The sequence below is a fragment of the Drosophila bipectinata genome, chromosome 3L, assembly GCF_030179905.1.
Source record: "Drosophila bipectinata strain 14024-0381.07 chromosome 3L, DbipHiC1v2, whole genome shotgun sequence".
Lineage (NCBI taxonomy): Eukaryota > Metazoa > Arthropoda > Insecta > Diptera > Drosophilidae > Drosophila > Drosophila bipectinata.
In genome coordinates this window covers 21489375-21510517 of record NC_091738.1, presented here as the reverse complement: position 1 = coordinate 21510517, position 21143 = coordinate 21489375, and the positions used below count along the sequence as shown (strand labels likewise).

The 21143-nt window shown below is 42.5% G+C and overlaps 4 protein-coding genes and 1 long non-coding RNA gene across 9 annotated transcripts; 4 read left to right on the top strand and 1 right to left on the bottom strand.

Moving 5' to 3' along the window:
• Positions 1-202: 202 nt before the first annotated feature.
• Dbp21E2 (putative ATP-dependent RNA helicase Dbp21E2) lies at positions 203-2045 on the top strand. Its single transcript, XM_017247007.3, has 2 exons — positions 203-1048; positions 1104-2045. The coding sequence occupies exons 1-2, from the start codon at positions 203-205 to the stop codon at positions 1851-1853; spliced, it is 1596 nt and encodes a 531-aa protein (XP_017102496.2). The 3' UTR covers positions 1854-2045.
• Positions 2046-4841: 2796 nt separating this feature from the next.
• P5CDh1 (delta-1-Pyrroline-5-carboxylate dehydrogenase 1) lies at positions 4842-9307 on the top strand. Of its 2 annotated transcripts, none has more exons than XM_017247080.3 (8): positions 4842-5196; positions 6533-6668; positions 6725-7198; positions 7305-7476; positions 7535-7722; positions 7783-8005; positions 8068-8435; positions 8491-9307. In XM_017247080.3, the coding sequence occupies exons 2-8, from the start codon at positions 6613-6615 to the stop codon at positions 8723-8725; spliced, it is 1716 nt and encodes a 571-aa protein (XP_017102569.2). In that variant the 5' UTR covers positions 4842-5196; positions 6533-6612; the 3' UTR covers positions 8726-9307. The 2 variants fall into 2 exon arrangements, with proteins under 2 accessions (XP_017102569.2, XP_017102570.2); XM_017247081.3 differs by lacking the exon at positions 4842-5196 and adding an exon at positions 6188-6307.
• Positions 9308-9494: 187 nt separating this feature from the next.
• Positions 9495-13181, bottom strand: Nopp140 (nucleolar and coiled-body phosphoprotein 1). Of its 4 annotated transcripts, none has more exons than XM_017247077.3 (4): positions 12970-13179; positions 11334-12770; positions 11045-11206; positions 9495-10276 (listed from the first exon to the last, which is right to left on the bottom strand). In XM_017247077.3, the coding sequence occupies exons 1-4, from the start codon at positions 13066-13068 to the stop codon at positions 10124-10126; spliced, it is 1851 nt and encodes a 616-aa protein (XP_017102566.2). In that variant the 5' UTR covers positions 13069-13179; the 3' UTR covers positions 9495-10123. The 4 variants fall into 4 exon arrangements, with proteins under 4 accessions (XP_017102566.2, XP_017102568.2, XP_017102565.2 ...); XM_017247079.3 differs by having other exon boundaries at positions 10136-10824; positions 12970-13181; XM_017247076.3 differs by lacking the exon at positions 11045-11206 and having other exon boundaries at positions 10136-10824; positions 12970-13178.
• A 284-nt stretch (positions 13182-13465) lies between these two features.
• On the top strand, positions 13466-15111 carry LOC108129137 (uncharacterized). Its single transcript, XM_017247083.3, has 3 exons — positions 13466-14129; positions 14184-14880; positions 14936-15111. The coding sequence occupies exons 1-3, from the start codon at positions 13579-13581 to the stop codon at positions 15056-15058; spliced, it is 1371 nt and encodes a 456-aa protein (XP_017102572.2). The 5' UTR covers positions 13466-13578; the 3' UTR covers positions 15059-15111.
• An 837-nt stretch (positions 15112-15948) lies between these two features.
• On the top strand, positions 15949-18149 carry LOC108129097 (uncharacterized). Its single transcript, XR_006246487.2, has 3 exons — positions 15949-16106; positions 16175-16811; positions 17450-18149. It is a non-coding gene; the product is annotated as an uncharacterized lncRNA (long non-coding RNA).
• Positions 18150-21143: the final 2994 nt, after the last annotated feature.

Here is a 21143-nt window from a genome sequence, read left to right as displayed (position 1 = left end):
TCATTTATTACAAATTTTAACTCTACAAAATTTACTTAATAGGTAAAGATTTCTTAAATTGCCCGCCTTATTGGCAGCACTGTCTGAATTGAGTTTGCCAACACTGGACGCATGAGCTGCCACACTAATTATGTGATAAACAGCTGATAGTGCCTTCGCCGGTAAAAAGCATTGTAATAAAACTATTACCTAAATATAAGCCATGATAAAGCTGTCCGTGGTGTGCCGAGTTGGCGGCTCCAGTCGAACTGCAACCTTTGCCACAAAACCTGCAGCCAAATTAGCACCTAAAAAAATAGAAGCACTCTCCAAAAAGCCTCGCAATGCGTTGATATCCTGCAAGAGAAACCAATTCAATTTATTTCAACACGAGAATGCAGACGCGAAATTTGGAACTCTTCCATTGGCTTCCAAGGGTTGGTTGCATCAAAAGTCCAAGGGCGACTATTTCGTCCTCAATGCGAGCATCAGCGGCGATGAACTTCAGCAGGACCTGCAGAAAAAGGGACAGCTGGAAAACGCAAACATGGAACTGCACCCACAACTCCTGGAGAACCTGCGGGCTGAGTTGGGCATTAAACAGCTAACCCTGATCCAAGCAAAGGCCATGCCCATAGTCCACGACAACTGTCACACGCTTATTGCGGCGGAAACGGGGTGCGGCAAGACCATTGCATACCTCCTTCCCATCCTGAATAGGTTGCTCGAAAGCCAGCCTCCAGAAAGGAAGTTGAACAGTCCCAGGACTCTCATCCTGACTCCTGGCCGGGAACTGGCCATGCAAATTGCCAATGTCGCTGAACGGCTAGTCGAAGGAACAGACCTGAAGGTGAAATACCTGTTGGGAGGAAACACAAAACAGATGATGATGAGCCCGCAGTTTGAAGAGGTAGATGTCCTGGTTGCCACTCTGGGAGCCCTAAGCAAGTTAGTCACCACTGGAATCTACCGGATGGAGCATGTGCGTCATCTGGTCCTGGACGAAGCAGACACTCTCCTAGACGACACCTTTACGGACAAGCTCACCTATTTCCTGAAGCGTTTCCCCGTAGGTATTTGCCTTTAAAACGTAAAAAGTATTATATTAATTATTTTTCCAACAGTTTCACCTGGACCAACAATCCAATGCTCGTACCCAACTCATTCTGGCCTCTGCCACAATGCCGTGCAACACCAAAGAAGTCCTGCAAAACGTCGTCGACGTTGAAACAATTCATGAGGTTGTGAGCCCTCTTCTGCACCGCTTACTACCGCACGTGACGCAAAAGTTCTTACGGTTAACCAAGGCGGACCGGCCGGCCACCCTCCTGACCCTCGTGAAACAGGAATTAGCCAAGCGCCGACCTCTAATAGTGTTTAGCAACAAATCCGCCACCAGCGACTATGTATCCATCTTCCTGAACAACAGCGGAGTCAACTGCCTAAACTTGAATGGCGATATGCTGATGAAGATCCGCCTTGGCCGATTCGAACAGTTCCAAAACGGTCACTGCGACGTGCTATCCACCACCGACGTGGGCAGTCGTGGTCTGGACACTACCAGAGCAAGACATGTTATCAATTTTGACTTTCCTCTCCATGTGTCTGACTATATACACCGCTGTGGACGGATTGGAAGAGTGGGAACACCCGACAATTCTCTGGTGACCAACTTGATTTCCTCCCGCCGCGAAATCGACGTCGTCCAGCGGATAGAGCACGCGGCTCGCACCGGAGGGTTACTGCCCAACGTAAATGCAAATATCCGAAACATCATTAACAAACAGATTATTGCTGCAATGACGGCAGCCGGAGTGCCTCCTCCAGTTATGGGAACAGGTAACAGCATCCAAACCCAAGAGGAAGCTTTTTAGATGTATACTCGAGGAACTTGTGCTGCAATCGCTGTTATCCTCAACATCTGCAATCTACCATAATTTTTGGCATCAGATGATGACAGATTTCAGACAGATGACAGATTTTAATGGTGGCCTAGATTAGTCTTAAGCACAAACACAAATGATCAATTTTTGTAAATAAAATTTTAATATATTGTTACAGATTTACTCACTGTGTTGTTTTTTAATGTTTTGTTTTTAATAAATTAGGTTTCTTGAGATTGAGAACATTTTTTTTGAAACTTTTTTAAATTTTAGAATAATTTTAGGAAACTCCAAGATTTAAAGTTTAGATCAAAAAAATTGAACGAAAATTAGGAAACAAAATACAAATTATCTTAAAATTTAAATCTTAAATTAAAAAACAATAAAGCAAAGCTTACTTCGGGCGGAGCCGAAGTTGATATACCCTTGCAGTTAAAACCGGATATATATCGCAAACATCGGATATAGTTGGCCGATCCTTATGATTACATCATAATAAAACCAATTTATTACAATAAAAAATCTAAAAAAAAGTTCCAAGCTTCTATCTTCAAAAATACGAAAGTTGATATTTCTACCAAGTACCATTTACGATCGTTCAGTTATATGGCAGCTATAGGATATAGTCGGCCGATCCTTATGAAATTTGGTAGGTTGGATCACTAACCATACAGCATATAGACAACCCATTTCATACAACGAAAATGGACGCGAAAATTTCTTGCGACAGGCCCCAGAGCGGATTTCTTACGCTCTCTTACGCTCATCGTTCGTTCATCTTACGCTCATTCTCGCAATAAATGTTTTCTGTTTCTCAGTCTCTAAACGGAGCGCGATGAAGAAGGTTGGCCTGCGCTTCGGTTGATCTTTGTATGTATGCGTGTCACACATTCACATACATGGGTGTATGTGTGCGTGCGATTTCGTTTCGAAGCCAGCGCACAAAATTTTGATTTTTCTTACTTTTAAGGCTTGCTACCCTAACAAAATTCGGGTATTCGTTATTTGATGAAATGACGAAAGAAATTATATTATTTTTTGTATTATATTTTTTTATTATTTCAGCATACATTTTTAATTTATTTAGGAATAAGATTAAGTGTTAGTAGTAAAATGTTTTCTGTATATATATTTTTACGAATCATTAAAAATCAATATACTGAGAAAGTGTCAGAGTATATTTCGGTCGGAGTCACTTAAAGCGCCGTTTGCTTTTAAGTTTTTGTTGTTCTGCAAGAGGCTTGTGCATGCCTACTCTAACGATGGAATGATTTTTAGGGGAGGGTGAAGACGGGTGAAGAATTAAATTACTTTTTAAAGTTATTATATATAAGGAAATATATATAAGGAAATTATTAAATTAACGACAATAATTTAATTAAATCTCACAATAACCCAAAATAATAACAAGTGCCTGAAAAATTGTAAACAAAAAAGGTAAACAAGTCCATCAGCTGTTTTCGTGTCTTCACCCTCCCCTAAAAATCATTCCATCGTTAGAGTAGGCATGCACAAGCCTCTTGCAGAACAACAAAAACTTAAAAGCAAACGGCGCTTTAAGTGACTCCGACCGAAATATACTCTGACACTTTCTCAGTATATTGATTTTTAATGATTCGTAAAAATATATATACAGAAAACATTTTACTACTAACACTTAATCTTATTCCTAAATAAATTAAAAATGTATGCTGAAATAATAAAAAAATATAATACAAAAAATAATATAATTTCTTTCGTCATTTCATCAAATAACGAATACCCGAATTTTGTTAGGGTAGCAAGCCTTAAAAGTAAGAAAAATCAAAATTTTGTGCGCTGGCTTCGAAACGAAATCGCACGCACACATACACCCATGTATGTGAATGTGTGACACGCATACATACAAAGATCAACCGAAGCGCAGGCCAACCTTCTTCATCGCGCTCCGTTTAGAGACTGAGAAACAGAAAACATTTAATGCGAGAATGAGCGTAAGATGAACGAACGATGAGCGTAAGAGAGCGTAAGAAATCCGCTCTGGGGCCTGCTGGGGCCTGTAGCAAGAAATTTTCGCGTCCATTTTCGTTGTATGAAATGGGTTGTCTATATGCTGTATGGTTAGTGGTTGGATCAACTGGCCAAAAATAGAATCTGTATTAAGTTTCAGCTTTCTATCTTCAAAAACACGAAAGTTGGGTCATTTCCGATCGTTCAGTCACATGGCACCTATAAGATATAGTCGGCCTTTTGAAATTTGGCATGTCGTAATGGTTTGCCAAAAATAGCTCTCGTGTCAAATTTAAACTCTCTAACTCTAAAAACACCAAAGTTATACCTTTTCCGATCAATCAGTTATATGGCAGCTATAGGATATAGTCGGCCGATCCGGACCGTTCCGACTTATATACTGCGTGCAAAGGAAAGAAGGGTGTGTGCAAAGTTTCAAGTCGATAGCTTCAAAACTGAGAGACTAGTTCGCGTAGAAACAGACAGACGGACAGACGGACAGACGGACATACTCATATCAACTCAGGAGGTGATCCTGATCAAGAATATATATACTTTATAGGGTCGGAGATGTCTCTTTCACTGCGTTGCACACTTTTGGACAAAATTATAATACCCTCTGCAAGGGTATAATAATAGGAGCTTACGAAAAGAGGCTGCATCTATATTATCTTTATGTATAAATATCCATATTTCTTTTTCAAAATTCTTGCTTTCAAAAATGCCTTCCTGCCCAAAAATTTTCTAACCCTGCTGGTACTTTCCTGTTCCTAATTTTTTTGCAATAAAAATGTTGTAGTACAAAGTCATCAAAACGTCGATACCCAAGTCCAAAAAATGGGAACACCTCGAAAATTTCTAAGTCGGAATTTCTGAAAATTTTATATTTTAGAACGGCAAGACCACGATGAAGGTTGAGTCCTTACAGAAATAGTCAAATCCGTCAATAATTAAATCCTCACAAAGGAGGCTATTTCTAGGATTTCACAAATTTTGGATAAATTTTGCGTAACTTTGAAAAAAATTTAAAAAAAAAAAATAACTTTACTTTTGGGACCTTTTCATTATTTCGTACTCTTATACGCTAATTTGATGTAAATTTTAAGTTTTTTGAGAGGGATTCCCCGCAAAAACTACCAAAGTTGAGTGTGCCCATGTGTTTGCGGTAAAGAAATGCGGATACAGAGCTTTATCAGAGCTTTTATCTAAAACACCTGGTTACGCCGAATCACAATTCGTGCCCTGGCAACTCTGGGCCAACAGAAATATTTTGAATAGGCCAAACAAAAGCACTGACGTCGTGCTCTCGCCAAAATCCGCCGACGTTGCCTCAAACAATTACAAAGTAAGCGAAAAATCGATGCAACTTTTGAGATAGAACCGCACTAAAGGTAGATAAATACTGGCAAGACAGTACTGCCAAGAGTGATAAAAGGTCAATGAATGGCCTTAAAACAACACATTGCGTAATGGGGACAACCGCAGCACCAACAACGAAAGCAAAACAAGCAAAAATCCAAGTGAACGGGCTGCAATGAGTGCGCCTGTGTGAGTGTTTCAATATCTGGCAGTGTACGTGCATATTTGCAACTGACTAACAATTTTTCGGCCGAGTTACTTGGCCTCGAAACAACTTTTAACATGTTCAAATGTAGTGATTTGCTGGTAAAAATCGATCAGCGCCAGCTGCCAACTGGGCCTCTCAAGCCCATTGTCAGTCTTTTCGAAGAAAAAACAGATTATTGGGCACTTGGCGAACAATGCATAGATAGAAGAAGTATGCTTACGTTAAATAGTGCTTGCTCCACATTTCTGCATCCCTTCTCGCGCTCTCGTTCTCGCTTCTCTCCCTCGCTCACGCGCACCGCGGGAACAACGACAGTGGGGTGTTTCGCCCGCGGCCCCCTGGTCCAGCCCGCCTAAATTCATAAATCAAGGCAGTCAGTTAAAAAACAACAAGAAGTACTCACATACCTTTGCCCATCCCCTACGGCACTTCCCGATGCTTCTCGTTTCGGCAATAGGAAATTTCCGTAGCTACTGCACAGTGGGTAGTGCAAGCACCATGAAAGAAATGGCTATTGTTAAAAATAAAAATCACAACTGAACCAAAAGTATCTAATATTAGTAGATATCTTTTCAGATTATATGGCTTACTTATGAGACTTTAATTTTCATTTAAGAATAGCTAATACTTGGTTATATACTTTTTTTATTTTAACAGCTTAAACTTTAAACTAAGAATGAAATTACCCAGGTGTGAAAATTTTGCCTGCGTAAGCTCCACTTTCGACCATAGTGCGCTTCGCAGACAGAACAGCTGATGCTTGTCAAAATCGAAATTTCGCTGCCGCTCATGTGTACACACAAACCTAGTTGTATTGCTTGGAGCTTTAATATCGATAAGTTAACTAAACCTGAAAATTATATTAACTACGCCTCGGCAATCCAGTAAGGTTGGTAGCTCAGCATGTAAGGCCAGTAAACGAAATTACGCGACCCAGTGTCTCTTATCTGGGGGGTGTGTCGAGCGCTACACGTTCCGCCGCTTATCAAAATCACGCGACTCGCCGCGGACCCCCAATGAAGTCCCAAGGTTGCCTATAAATAAAAAATAATCAAATGTTTGTTTGTTTCGGTCTCCTCTCTCTCTGTTGGCTGTGCTGGCTTATCACTCTCAGATAGCAGCATTCTAGGTGGTACGAGCCGACGCCTTATATAACCAAGCACCACAGGAAACCGGCCCCCAAATCCCGTCGAGATGTTGCGAATGTTGGGCAATTCCCCCGCCAGCATGCAGCTGAGTGTGCTGAAAAAGTTAGTCATCCCAATCTGATATTCAGAGCATCCTTATAAATTGACACCTTTTGCAGTTGCACTCGGAGTCTGGGCTCTGTTCTGCCCCAGCTGAAAATCCACGACTTTCAGGTGGTCAACGAGCCGATCCTCACTTATCGCAAGAACTCAGCGGAGCGCAAGGACCTCCAGCGGGCACTGAAGGCCGCCGCTTCGAACTGCGAGGAAATTCCGATCGTCATCGGCGGCAAGGAGTTCAAAACGTCGGAGGTGCGCCACCAGGTGATGCCCCACGACCACCAGCACAGCATAGCTCGCTTCTACTACGCCGACAAGAAGCTCGTCGAGAAGGCCATTAAAACGGCGGTGGAAACGCAGCCCAAGTGGGACCGCGTACCAATCGAGGATCGCTTGAAGATCTGGGAGAAGGCAGCAGATCTGATGGCGACAACCTATCGCCAGGAACTGAATGCCGCCACCATGCTGGGACAGTCCAAGACAGTTATCCAAGCGGAGATTGATGCGGCAGCAGAACTGATTGACTTTATTCGGTGGGTGATTCTACAAGTTGTCTATTTTAGTTTTATAATTGATAAGAATCGTTCCCATTGAGGGGAATGAAATTATGAAAGTTTATAAAGTTTAATCCCTTTGCAGTATGAACGCATACTTCCTCAAGGAGGCCACCAAATACCAACCCATCAGCGAAGACCCAAAAGTTACCAAGAACTCGTTGCGCTACCGCGGTATTGACGGCTTTATTGCGGCCGTGAGCCCATTCAACTTCACAGCCATTGGCGGCAACCTGTCCTACACCCCAGCTCTGATGGTAAGTTAGCCCTAAGTCTGCCCGGAAATTTCCAATCAATTACCGATGCCTTGCGCAGGGTAACGGTGTGGTGTGGAAGCCCTCGGACACGGCCATGCTGTCCAACTGGCGCATTTTCAACATCATGCGGGAGGCGGGAGTACCCGACGGAGTCGTTAACTTTGTTCCCGCCGATGGACCTGTGTTTGGTGACACGATAACCGCCAGCCCCCATCTGGCCGGCATCAATTTCACTGGCTCGGTGCCGTGAGTATTGGTCGGAGTATTGATTTTGTTAGCCCCCTTGACCTCTCCTCCTTTCGGCAGAACCTTCAATCGCCTGTGGAAGCAGGTGGGAAACAACATTGACAAGTACGTTAACTTTCCACGATTGACGGGCGAGTGCGGAGGCAAGAATTTCCACTTCGTGCACAAGTCCGCCGACGTTGAGTCGGTGGTCACCTCCACCATCCGCTCGGCATTTGAGTACTGCGGACAGAAGTGTTCTGCCTGCTCCCGAATGTATGTGCCCGAATCACTGTGGCCAAAGGTTAGTATCTGCTGCAGATTATAAACTATAGAAGACTAATCTAATGCCCCTGACACGCGCAGATCAAGGAGGGCCTACAATGCGAGGCCGAGAAGCTGAAAATCGGCGACGTGCAAGACTTCAGCAGCTTCACATCTGCTGTGATTGACGACAAAGCATTTAAACGCATTACTAGCTACATTGAACACGCCAAGAAGTCCCCCAACCTGGAGATCCTCGCCGGCGGCACTTACTCGGACAGCAAGGGCTACTTCGTCAACCCGACCATAGTGCTCAGTAAGGATCCCAAGGACCGCATCATGACCGAAGAGATCTTTGGCCCCGTGCTGACGATCTACGTCTACAAGGAGTCCGATCTATTGGAAACAATGAAGCTGGTGCACACCTCCACCAAATTCGCTTTAACCGGAGCAGTATTCGGCCAGGACGAGTACGTGCAGCAGGATAGTTTATGAAGAATGTCTAATTTAAAGTCCACATTTCAGGGAATTCGTCAAGTGCGCTCTGCAGGAGTTTAAAATGGCCGCTGGAAACTTCTATATTAACGACAAGTCGACTGGATCAGTGGTGGGCCAGCAACCCTTCGGCGGTGGCCGCATGTCCGGCACCAACGACAAGGCCGGCGGCCCGCACTACATCCTGCGCTGGACCTCGCCGCAGTCCATCAAAGAGACGTTTGTGCCGCTGCGGGACGTCAACTACCCGTACATGAGCGAATAAGCTGGTCGGGCGCCACAACCAACAGAAAGACGACGGGGATGTAGGGGAGAAGCGATAACCGACAGGAATCTCATATAACTACTAACTAAATAAATACCTATATATGTATTTTGTTGAACTAATTTTAAATAGCATCCACACCTTCCTTGTTCTGAAAAATTGAAAGTTTTACACTCACTGTATAAGAATCTCAAGCAAAGCCATGATGCGAATGCCTCGAAATGTTGTAAATTGATATGCTGATTACCCTCGAAACCAGAACTCACCACACCATGGAATATATAAATCGAATAATACTGTGTAATGATACCAATTTTAAACGCATTGTGATTATTTAATTATATGATTTTAATTGTACGACTTGCCAATTCGAAAGCCATTGGCACTGTATCCTTTATTGGACCTTTTCAGTTGTAAAGCGCGTCTATATACACACCTATATATATATATGTATGTGAAAGCAAACACTTGACAATACATTTCGATTACTAAATGTGAAGAAGCATAAATAGTTAATGGAACTTAGTTACATACAAAGTAAGCATCAAATTCGGAATAATAAATCTTTAAATTGAAAAAAAATAGACCTTGTTACGGATAATGTTACATATCTATGAACCATTGCAAGTAAAGTGGTACTTCTGAAGATGGAATAGTATTATTATACCCCGACCTTTTCCTCCCTTTTCTCAATCTTTTCCCATAGTACCAGGTATAGATACTAATGGGCAATGTTATCCCCCGATTTGCTAGAAAAAAATAAGAGATATAGTCAGTTACGAAAAATACATATATTTCTTCCATTTCGCTTAAGTAGTACTAGCTTTTACATATTGAAGTTCGTACGTGATTTGAAAAGGGGAACTTATTCGAAAAGTTGGAAAAACATTAAACTGATAAAACTTATGTGCCATAATCGGACCCTTCATTCGGCTGATGACAAGCTTCGCGCAAAACGTTGCTTCATTTTTCAAAATAGTTTGAAGGCAGAAACTAGAGCCTTTCTAGTTCGCAAGGACCTTCCGAAAGGAAGCAATATTTTCAGGTCAACAAACAAACAAAGGGTCAGCAGCCGTTCTCACTTTGAGGCGTATTTGAAAATGATTGGTACTAGAAATCAAGTAAGGTAAAACGTAATCATAGTCACGGTTTTATTCACCGCCAGTTCGCGATGATTCAATTCATATTGAAACTTAGAACCTAGAGGGGTGGACCTTCGTTAAGTCAATCAAAAGATGGAAAGAGTTACGAGGTTGCGAAATTATTGCAAAAACAATTCCCAATCGGCGTTGGCGTTGGCATACACGTATAGAAACTATTCTACATAGTTAGGTTTGTGCTTAACAACTAATGCTTTCTGTTAGAATATGGGTTAATGCTTAGAGGCTGCGTATAAATCTAGTCAAACTTTATAGAATTGACGCCCGTGTCAATCTGGCCGCCCCGATAGCTGCCGCGCTTCTTCTTGGTCTTCTCGTGCTTGAAGGACTTTCCGCGCGTGTGCTTCAAATCTTTATTAGCCCGTTCGCCCCAGGAGCCGGCAGCGTTTTTCTGTCGTAGTTTACAAAATAATATAAACGATTAGTTCCGTGAAAGGACCGAGTCTAGGGTGTGTGTGTGTTTGCAGGTGGTGTGGTGGCTTACTCTAGGCTCTAATTGTCAAAGGTGATCTTTTTGTTTTGCTTGGGCGCCGACGAGTCGAAGGATTTGTTACCGAAACCGCCGCCTCGTGCGCCACCACGGCTACCGCCTCCCCGGCCGCCACCACCGCGTCCCCCAAAACCACCGCCGCCTCCGCGGGAACCACCACCGCGTCCTCCGAAGCCACCGCCGCCTCCTCCACGGCCGCCAAAGCCGCCTCCGCCGCCACCGCCTCCACGGCCACCAAAGCCGCCGCCGCCACCGCGTCCTCTCTGGTTGTTGTCAAAGCCGCCGAAGCTCTTGCGGTCTCCGATCTTCTTGAAGCCGCCACCGTCACCGCCGCCGTTGCCCTCGCCCTTGAACTTGTTGCTCTCCCAGTTGCTGCGATCCGGGCGTCCGGAGAAACCGGAACCGCCCCTTCCTCCGCGTCCGTTGTTGTGCTTCTTGAAGCCGCCGTCCTGAAAGGGGAGACGCCAAAGAGGGCAAACCACAAATTAGCAACGAATGAAAGTAAATTTTGCAACAAGGATGAGGAAAGTGCCACGAATGATTTGAGTTCCTTGCTAATTTGTGTGTCAGGCCCCCTTACAGCGAAGTATCCCCCCGCCCCCGCCCCCACCTTCATCCTCCACAAACACACACATTCCCACGCGACTCAAATGCATAAGCGGCACTCACCTTGGCCTCGAACGACATGTCCTTCACCCGGACATCCACTAGCACCTCCTCGGTGCGAACCCGCCGGAAGGGGGAGCGTCTTCCGCCACTTCCCCCTCCACTATTGTTCAGCTGTCCGTTGTTTTTAAAGTTGTTCTTGGGAGTCGAGTTAAAACCATTTCTCTGCAAGTTTCAAAAGTGCAATCACAGATGGGGAATCGGAAGATAGGACATAGACATATCCACATTGGATCGTAGCATCTAATTTGAGTTAAGCCCCCTGTCACCCTAGGGATCTCCCATTCATTACCTGTTGCTCGCCCGACTTGACAAAGTTGTTGTACTTCTTGTTGGGCGTTGCTTCCTCGGCATCGCCGCCGCTCAGCTTGCGCTTCTGGCCAGGCTTTGGTCCTCCATTAGCCACCGCCTTGGACTGCACTTCTCCCGACTCCTCGCTCGAGTCACTGTCGTCGCTGCTGCTGTCCTTCTTTTTGGGCGCAGGAGCAGGCTTCTTTGCTGGCGGCGCCTCATCCTCGGAGGAGTCCTCTGAAGAAGATTCATCCTTCTTGGCGGGAGCAGCTGTCTTTTTCACAGCTGGCTTCACAGCAGCTTGAGCCTCATCTTCACTAGAGTCTTCGCTGCTGGAGGAGGCCGCCTTAGCCGCAGCTTTGGGCGCAGCAGCTTTAGCCTTGGGCTTTGAATCTTCGGAGCTGTCGCTGTCCTCCGAAGAGTCCTCGGAGTCACCTGCTTTCTTAGCGGGAGCACCTTTAATAACTGGCTTAGCAGCTGGTTTTTTAGGTGCCTTATCTTCATCGGAGTCACTGTCCTCGCTGGAGGTCGCGGCCTTCTTTGCGACCGGCTTTGCTGGAGTCGCATCCTTCTTCGGTGCCTCATCTTCGGATGAACTGTCTTCGCTGGAAGATTCAGCTTTCTTTCCGGCAGCAGGCTTAGCGGGTGTAGCCTTGGCGGGAGCTGCCGCCTTCTTAGGAGCTTCGTCCTCTGAGGAACTGTCCTCACTGGAGCTCTTGACCTTCTTAGCGGGAGCAGCCTTAGCAGGGGTCTTCGCCGCTGGCTTCTTCTCTTCCTCGGAGTCACTGTCGTCGCTGCTAGACGAGGCTGCCTTTGCCGCAGGCTTTGCTGGGGCAGATTTCTTAGCAGCTGGCTCCTCATCGGAATCACTGTCGTCGCTGGAGGATGCTGCTTTTTTGGGAGCCGCAGCCTTGGCTGGAGCTGCGGGCTTGGCATCTTCCTCGGAACTGCTGTCTTCGCTGCTGGAAGCAGCCTTCTTCGCTACAGCTGGCTTGGCTGGGGACTTTGCTGCTGGTTTTTTCTCATCTTCGGAGCTGTCGCTATCGTCACTGGAGGAAGCGGCTTTCTTAGCGGGCGCAGCCTTTGCAGGAGTCGCCGTCTTTTTGGGCGCCTCGTCCTCGGAGTCGCTCTCCTCACTGGATGTGTCAGCCGCCTTTTTGGCGGGTGCTGCCTTAGAGGGTGCCTTTGCCGCGGGCTTCTTCTCCTCCTCGGAGTCGCTTTCCTCGCTACTGGAAGCGGCTGCGGCCTTTGTGGATTTTCCGTTCGTTATGGGAGCAGCTGGTGCCTTCTTGGTCGCTGCGGGGGCTTCATCTGAGTCCGAATCACTGTCGCTGCTGCTGCCAGCGGCCGCCTTGATGGCAGGGATTTTCGTGGCGCTTTTGGTTTGGTAGAACTGAAGGATTTCACTCAGTTTCGGCGTGTTCTTGGAGACAGTGGCCTGCGGGGGAAAAGTGATAGTGGTTAGTGAACAACACGTGGTCTGGCAGTTATTCGAGGAAAGCACCAACTGAGCGACCAAATCGCACTTTCTACGAACTGCTGTTTGCTGGGCGTTGCGGATACGGCTATCCATACTGCCGCATGTGGCTGGTGCATTTTAATAGCTTATTGCACTTGCCGCAATGCAGCCAACTTACCGCTTTCGTCTTCTGCTGGAAAACCTTTGCCAGGTTTTTGTCCTTCGACTGCAAGTACTCGTGCACGATTGCATCCGTTATTTTCAATAAGTCCGTCATGTTTCTTTCACTTATTTCGCTATATTTCGGAGCTGAAATCAATTCCTAGCCGCACGCTGCCCTCACACGAAAAAGAATTCTTATACACGTGTTTGCTGCTCAGGGCAACCCTGTCAATGAACGGTCACGTTACCCAACACTGATACAGTGGCTGCTCATTAAGCGAAAACATACAAATGGACAACATGGAAAAATAAAGGACAACGTAAACAAAAGAACATACATGTACGGCCAAATTGGGCCAATAAAAAATATTTGATCAGTAGCGGTGAATTCTGAGAGTCATATTTATACTGATTTTTTTCACTGTAAAAACATTTATTAACATGTGTTGTGCCGTTTTTTGTTTGATATCACTTACTTTTTGGCAAATTTGGCAAAACAAGCGACTGCCACACTGAAGAGTATTTTTGTTTGTTATTCAATTGAGTTACTTGCAACACAAAACCTCGGCAAAAAATCAGGCGGATAATCCAGTCCGCCGCGATTTGCATAGAAAATCCATCTATCATGGCGGAGAAGTCGGTTCCTGAGATCCTCCAGTTGAACGACGACTGCCTAGAGGAGATCTTCGACCGGCTGCAGGACCTCCACTCGGAAGTGGCCTTTTCCCAGACCTGCCAGAGGATGCAGCATATCTGCCTGTCCAAATGGCGAATTAGCCGAGCCTATGAACAGCTGGACCTGGACAAGTGGCGGGAAATGCTCCCAAACTACGAGGACCTGGTGTACTTTCTGGCACAAATGCGACCTTACCTCAAGGAAATGTGTGCTAGCAGCTGCCTGTGCGCGTTGCTCAAGGACCTGGATGAAATGCAGATTTCGGTGTTTCCCCGAGTGACCAGTTTTTACTACGACCCCGAGGAACTCGATTGCTACCCTTCCAACCGGAGTATTCGCAAGCTCGCCCAGCTTCTACCGGGACTCCAAAAGCTACGCCTTACGACTCCCATCGATGGCAGGTACTTATCGCACTTTGAGCATCTGCAAGAGCTTCACCTTTATGAAGATCAACACAAGGCCTATGAGTTGCAGCAAGAATACCTCGACGAGATTTGCCAGTAAGTAGATGTTCAGTCAAATCGTGCCTTGACTTAACAGCTACCGTTTTACAGAAAGCTACACGACCTCAAGGTTTTAGACATCCGCACCTACGATGTTATCAGCAAGCTGCAGCTGGGAAACTGCCTACAAAGCCTACGAAATCTTACCGTGCTTAAGCTAAACCTGGCAACGTTAAAGCCCGTTCTGCCAGAGGTCCTGGAGCTGCCCTCCCTCAGGCAACTTGTGGTACTCCTTGATAACGAGTGGCACATCCCCCCGCTGGTCAGTCCCGATAGCTACGATCACAAGATTAGGGAAGTAGGGGAGTTCTACGATATTATGGAGCGAAGGGCCAAAGATATAGTCGGCTTTACGGTAGACGGCTATTACATGCCGTTGGAACCAGGCTGGGATGCGGAGCTGCCCATTTGGGCACATAGAAAATTAAAGCGGCTGGCCATTTGCAGCTGGAGCCATGCGGCCGACTACTTAGAGCGCTACACCTGCATGGAGGACCTGCGCCTTCTTTGCCTGCGCAACTGGAACGAGCTGAGCGATGAAATTCTGCTGCGGTTGGTCGAATTGTGCCCTCATCTTGAGCACCTGGACGTGTCTTACTGTCGTGAGCTCACTGCAAACTTCTTGCCCCGTGCCTTGGCTATCCTGAAGCAGCGCGAACCGCGTAAGCAAATGCCTGGATATCGACACACGCCACCTCTAATGCTATACTACGTGCTCAGTGGTTTTGAAGACTTTATAGATAAATCGGTAGCTATGTTCTAAACAGTCTTAGTTATATTTCTAATCCCTTTTTTCTCCCCAGAATCTCAAGAGCTCGCCGGATTATCGGGGATACATAGTATTCACGGCCGATTTCCCCTTGGGCTCGGAGCGGGGACTTAGCTTTGTAGATCGCGGCTATCAATTTGAATTTGACTGCCCTTGAAAATGTACATAAATAGAAGTAATATTTATTATTAAAGATAATGTTGCCTAAAACTACTACTTTTTTTTGGATATTGTTAAGTGTAACTTTTTACTTAAAAAAGTAATTTTATGATCACAAGAAAAGGAATATATAAAACCATCAATTATGACTGTATTATCACAAAGCTTTACTGTATGTAAAAATTTTATTTTTTTATATTTAAGGCAGATTATTGGTAAATTTTTTACATTACCTTGATGAGAACTAAAAAATAGAGCCGATTCTAGGACCATATATTCCTCTAGGAGGAGCCGCCTATATCCTATAGCTGCCATGTTACTTTGGTGTTTTAAGAGTTAGAAAGTTGGGATGTTCTGTGGATTCTTTTTTGGCAAAAATATACCTATACATAACAAATTTTATAAGGATCGGCCGACTAAGCCTTATAGCTGCCATATAAATGAACGATCGGAAATGGTATTTGGTAAAAATACCAACTTTGCTATTTTTAAATTTAGAACCTTGTGACTTTTTTTTTTAAATTTTGTATTTTTATAAATTAGTTTTATTATGATATTCTCAAAAAAATCGGCCAACTATATCTAATATTAGCAATATATGTCCGATTTGTAAGGATATATAAACCTGGCACCGCCAGAAGTATACTTCGCTTTCTTGTTTTTTTTTAATTGTATTAATTTTAGATCTTTGGGCAAACATAAACCAATTTTAAAGAAGACCAGAACCAATTACACTAAAAATCATATAGATGTCATCATGATACAATTATACATGTATTATATATACAATATAATACATTATTATACAATTATATTTGTATCATGGATGTCATCATATCAAAAGGTTAACAGTCCCTGATATTTTTGGTTTAGTGTGTGTAAAAATATTTTAGGTAATAACAAAGCAACCAATTCAAACAATTTCTGATTCATACAATCATCGTAACAAAGCTATACATACATATATTAAAAATCAGCGAAATGCACAAAAGTCGACCATATTTAACTACAATTTCCAATGACCCACGGCCAGGACACTTTCGCATGTAAGTTATGAAGTAATCGAACTAATCATTTAATGTGATATTAAATTCTTATAATTTTTTCTCTTAAGGACTTATTTAAAATTGGAAGAGGAGTGTAAGTTACTTTCTAAGGTGGAAAAAAGTTTAGGTGATATAAAACGAAACAAAGAAGAAAACATTATTTTACTGACGCACAAAGTTCCACCAGCCACTGTTGTGGTAAAAAACATTCAAGCCAATAAACACACTGACACTATAATAAACATAAGGGATCATTCTTTCATGTGCCACTCTAGCATATTAAAACTTTACTCAAAACGAATGTTTAAAAATTTGGAAAAAAATATTTTGAATATTTCCACACTTCAATTGTCTCCAAATGGCTTCAGTTATATTTATCAATGGATGATTTCGGAAATGGGAAAAATACCCATACCTTATATGCCCGAAGTTCTCAGAGCTGCATCATACTTAGAAATAACTGAGCTACTTGAGCATCTCTGGAACATTATAAATAGTCATATCTATACCAAGTTTTCAGCATTTAATATAATGTATGAAGGGCGTCACGCGTACGAGCTTGTGGAGATGAACGAACTGATGTCTAGCCGCATATCCAAATCAACTTTGATAATACTATCCAGTCGTGAGTTTCTTTGCCTCAATGAAAATCAGGTGTGCCATTTGCTAGCATCCAGCTCTTTGGCAGTAAACTCAGAAATGGAGGTAAGTTAATAAGGAGGAAAAGGAAGTAACAAATAGTATTTATTTATATATATAGTACATATTATTTTGAATCCTTGCAGAGGGTATTATATATCTGGTCAAAAGTCCAACGCAGTAAATGAGACACAAATCCGACCCCCATATTCTTGATTAGGACCTACTCCTGAGTGTAGCATGTCCGTCTCCCCGTCTGTCTGTCCATGTGTCTATAAGTCATCGATCGTAAATGCCATAACTTTGGTATTTCTTAAGTTAGAGGGATTATCCATGTGTCTATAAGTCATCGATCGTAAATGCCATAACTTTGGTATTTCTTAAGTTAGAGGGATTATCTTTTCTATAGGTTGTGCTTTAAGTGCTTTAAGTCAACTGATCAAGCGCAACAAATTATCGGCCAACTATATCTTATAGCTGCCAAATAACTGAATGGGGCTTTTTTTTTAATTTTTTATTTTAAGAAATTTTTATTCTTTTTATAATAAAATTCGTATGAGTATCGGCCAACTATATCCGATTTTTGATATATATGTATATCCGATCTTTACTGCAAGGGTATATTAACTTCGGATACGCACGAAGTTAGCTTTCCTTTCTTGTTTTTCTTTGAAGTAAAAAAAATCTTTTTTGTGTCGTTTCAGTTATTGTACAGTGCTTTTATGTGGCTTAATCATTTGTGGCCACGTCGTAGATCCAGCACACATTTAATCCTAAAAAATATTCGATTTGCTTTTATGTCTCCAACAATGTTAAACAAGTTTCGAAAATTGGAATGCCACAATACAGGCGTCTTTAGCCAAATTTTTAATGAATTTACTTATTTGCCGAAACTAACACAGCTTATTCAGGATGCATTATTTTATAGCACCTTAATAATAACCACAAACAACGAACCAACTTTGATTGAAGAAAATATAGAATACACTCAGATCAAGTCGCTAGCTCCACGTCGTTGGGTGTTCGATACTTTATGCCACTATCACCGACCAATAAGCCCCAATATGCGATACATATCGTTTGAACAATTTAAAAATTATTTATATCAATTAGTGAAGTCTGAAAGAGATTTTGATCAGTTCATGGAATGTGGAGATGATAATAATGATTCCATGAAACAAGAAGATTGTCAAATTGAAACAAACTTGGGCAAAATAATGATACATTCTATGTTGAATGTCAAGCATCTATCACAGTATATAAAACTTTTGACTGGAAACGTCAATTTGAAGTAAGCAATCCCATACTTTATTGTTACTTGATATGTATACTTGATAATTGCATGTTTAACATTATATAATAAAGAATCTGTAAATACAGTCGCATACCAATAATACCAGCATACCAGTCTGGGCTTCTTACTGCTCTAATTAAGGGGGCCATCCACAGGCGAATTTGTTTTGTCGAGAAAAAGTTTTCGCGGGGAAGCTATTCACTCCGTACACTACACACATGATTATCTTTTTAGGTTACCTATGTCCTAGTCCAGCAGGAAAGGGACTGAATCGTTTCGTCCCATTACTTGGAGGCTATGAAATGGCCGGGAGCGCTCATACAAGCGTCAAGGATGTTTTTATGAAGAGTTGTGAACATTTTCTCACATTTGCGAACTTTTCGGGAAAAAAGATGAATAGACCTCAAATCGGTAGCTTCTGCTTCTTTCCTACCAGAAATTTCTGGCATCTGGCCTCTATGAAAAATCCTGCCTACATTGGGTATAAAATTTCGCCGAAATTATAAATTGCAAATTTATTTTTATAAATTGAAATTATAATTATAAAATTATAATTTTGGTCACAAGTGTGCAACGCATCTTCGACCCTATAAACTTTATAGGGTATAAACTTTATAGTATAAAGTATATGAATTCTTTTTCAGGATCACCTCCTGAGTTATATACCTCCTGATACCTCCTGGCTGTTTCTACGCAAACAAGTCTCTCACTTTTAAAGCTATCGACTTCTTTCCTTTGCACGCAGTATATGAGTCGAAACGGCTGGGATCGGGCGACTATATCCTATAGCTACATAAAGGTGTAACAAAATTTCTTACCTTAGCCTAGTCACTATTTTTTTATATAAAAGGCAGATTATTGGTAAATTTTGGGAATTTTTTGTTTAGTGTCTATTTTGTTGATTTATAAACTAGTCACTGTGAATGTAAAGCCATAGGTAGACAAAGGTTTTTAAAATTTTTTCAAAATTTTTAATATTTTGAAACACCAACCCGCTTAACAACCGGTAACGAAGTCCAATTTCGCAATAGTCCAGAATGGTTAGAGTAAATTTATGATCAATGCTTTATTTATGACATTGTGTAAATTATTCTATTTACCCACTTTCGTCACAATTACTTTTTTCTTTTAACAAAAAACGTTTTAATTAAAAAGGGTATTTAAAGTATATTACTGGGATTCACCCTGGGATTGGTATATTACCTGGGATTCACCCTAGACAGGAGGCTCACCCGGAGGCCACATCTGATTAAGAAGAGGAAACAGACTTCGATCCTTCTACTGGCTTATGGGTAGGAGATCGAAGCTGAGAACGTCCACGAAACTTCTCATTTACAAGGCCATAATACGCCTAGTCTGGACGTACGGCATACAGCTCTGGGGCACTGCGTACAAACGTTCGAAAATAGAGCCCTTCGAATCGCCACTGGGGCGATTTATGACATCTTACCGGGCGATTCCACGTCTATCATGACAATCGCACCATCCACGAGGTTTTCAATTTTCCTTGGGTCAAGGACGAGATCCAAAGAAGCGGCGCTCGCTACATGCAGAGACTCCATAATCACCCGAACCTGTTGTCCATCGCCCTACTGGACAACAGCGAGCAGCCCAGAAGCCTAAAAAGGACGCACCCGCTGGACCTCCCCTGGATATCCTAACCATAATCTTTAAATACCATAAGCTAAGCTAATTAGAGTAGTAAGTCTAATTTAGTTCTCCAATATTAATTACACAGTGCGACAGTGATTTGGAACTTTTGAAGAGACCTATGTAGTAGGAATTGTTCATTAGGTCGAATATAGTATAAAACCGTGTTTGAAATTTTTCTTGTTTACAAATTGTATCTTTTTTGTTTCAAATTGTTCTTTTTTTAACATTTTTAAATAAACGTTATCCTGCTATTAAAAAAAAAAAAAAAAATTATCACAAGAAAAGGAATACATATAAAAAACAAGAAAGGAAAGCTAACTTCGGGCGGAGCCGAAGTTTATATACCCTTGCAGTTAAAACCGGATATATATCGCAAACATCGGATATAGTTGGCCGATCCTTATGGGAATAGGAATATATAATCCAATTTATTACAATACAAAATCTAAAAAAAGTCCCCAACTTCTATCTTCAAAAATACGAAAGTTGATATTTCTACCAAATACCATTTCCGATCGTTCAGTTATATGGCAGCTATGGGATATAGTCGGCCGATCCTAATGAAATTCGATAGGTTGGATCAATTGACCAAAAATAGAATCTGTATTAAATTCCAGCTTTCTATCTTCAAAAACACGAAAGTTGGGTCATTTCCGATCGTTCAGTTATATGGCAGCTATAGGATATAGTCGGCCGATCCTTATGAAATTTGGTACGTTGGATCATCTGACCAAAAATAGAATCTGTATTAAATTTCAGCTTTCTATCTTCAAAAAAACGAAAGTTGGGTCATTTCCGATCGTTCAGTTATATGGCAGCTATAAGATATAGTCGGCCGATCCTTATGAAATTTGGCATGTCGTAATGTTTTGCCAAAAATAGCTCTCATGTCAAATTTGAACTCTCTAACTCTAAAAACACCAAAGTTATACCATTTCCGATCAATCAGTTATATGGCAGCTATAGGATATAGTCGGCCGATCCCGGTCGTTCCGACTTATATACTGCGTGCAAAGGAAAGAAGGGTGTGTGCAAAGTTTCAAGACGATAGCTTTAAAACTGAGAGACTAGTTCGCGTAGAAACAGACAGACAGACAGACGGACAGACGGACATGCTCATATCAACTCAGGAGGTGATCCTGATCAAGAATATATATACTTTATAGGGTCGGAGATGTCTCCTTCACTGCGTTGCACACTTTTGGACAAAATTATAATACCCTCTGCAAGGGTATAACAATACATTATTGTATCATCACGAAGCTTTACTGTAACATATGTAAAATTTCGAAGAAGTAACAAACCTGGTCACACTGTCTCCTTTAATCGTTCTCATGTTTATGTTTACATTCGCTGAACCTCACAAGTGTTTCAAGTGATAAATACCTGTCTGGATAGTGGAAATTTAATCATCGCCAAGGGGGTTACTCGGAATCTGTATTGTAAATGAA

Bases quoted from the DNA above. Each gene is read 5' to 3' on its own strand.
- LOC108129137 (XM_017247083.3), top strand. From the start codon at position 13,579: ATGGCGGAGAAGTCGGTTCCTGAGATCCTCCAGTTGAACGACGACTGC. The intron at 14,130-14,183 runs GTAAGTAGATGT...ACCGTTTTACAG, and splicing joins TACCTCGACGAGATTTGCCA to AAAGCTACACGACCTCAAGG. The intron at 14,881-14,935 runs GTAGCTATGTTC...TTTTCTCCCCAG, and splicing joins AAGACTTTATAGATAAATCG to AATCTCAAGAGCTCGCCGGA.
- Dbp21E2 (XM_017247007.3), top strand. From the start codon at position 203: ATGATAAAGCTGTCCGTGGTGTGCCGAGTTGGCGGCTCCAGTCGAACT. The intron at 1,049-1,103 runs GTAGGTATTTGC...TTTTTCCAACAG, and splicing joins ATTTCCTGAAGCGTTTCCCC to TTTCACCTGGACCAACAATC.
- Nopp140 (XM_017247079.3), bottom strand. From the start codon at position 13,068: ATGACGGACTTATTGAAAATAACGGATGCAATCGTGCACGAGTACTTG. The intron at 11,207-11,333 runs GTAATGAATGGG...TGAAACTTGCAG, and splicing joins TCAAGTCGGGCGAGCAACAG to AGAAATGGTTTTAACTCGAC. The intron at 10,825-11,044 runs GTGAGTGCCGCT...CTCCCCTTTCAG, and splicing joins ACATGTCGTTCGAGGCCAAG to GACGGCGGCTTCAAGAAGCA.
- P5CDh1 (XM_017247080.3), top strand. From the start codon at position 6,613: ATGTTGCGAATGTTGGGCAATTCCCCCGCCAGCATGCAGCTGAGTGTG. The intron at 7,477-7,534 runs GTAAGTTAGCCC...TGCCTTGCGCAG, and splicing joins CCTACACCCCAGCTCTGATG to GGTAACGGTGTGGTGTGGAA. The intron at 7,723-7,782 runs GTGAGTATTGGT...TCCTTTCGGCAG, and splicing joins AATTTCACTGGCTCGGTGCC to AACCTTCAATCGCCTGTGGA.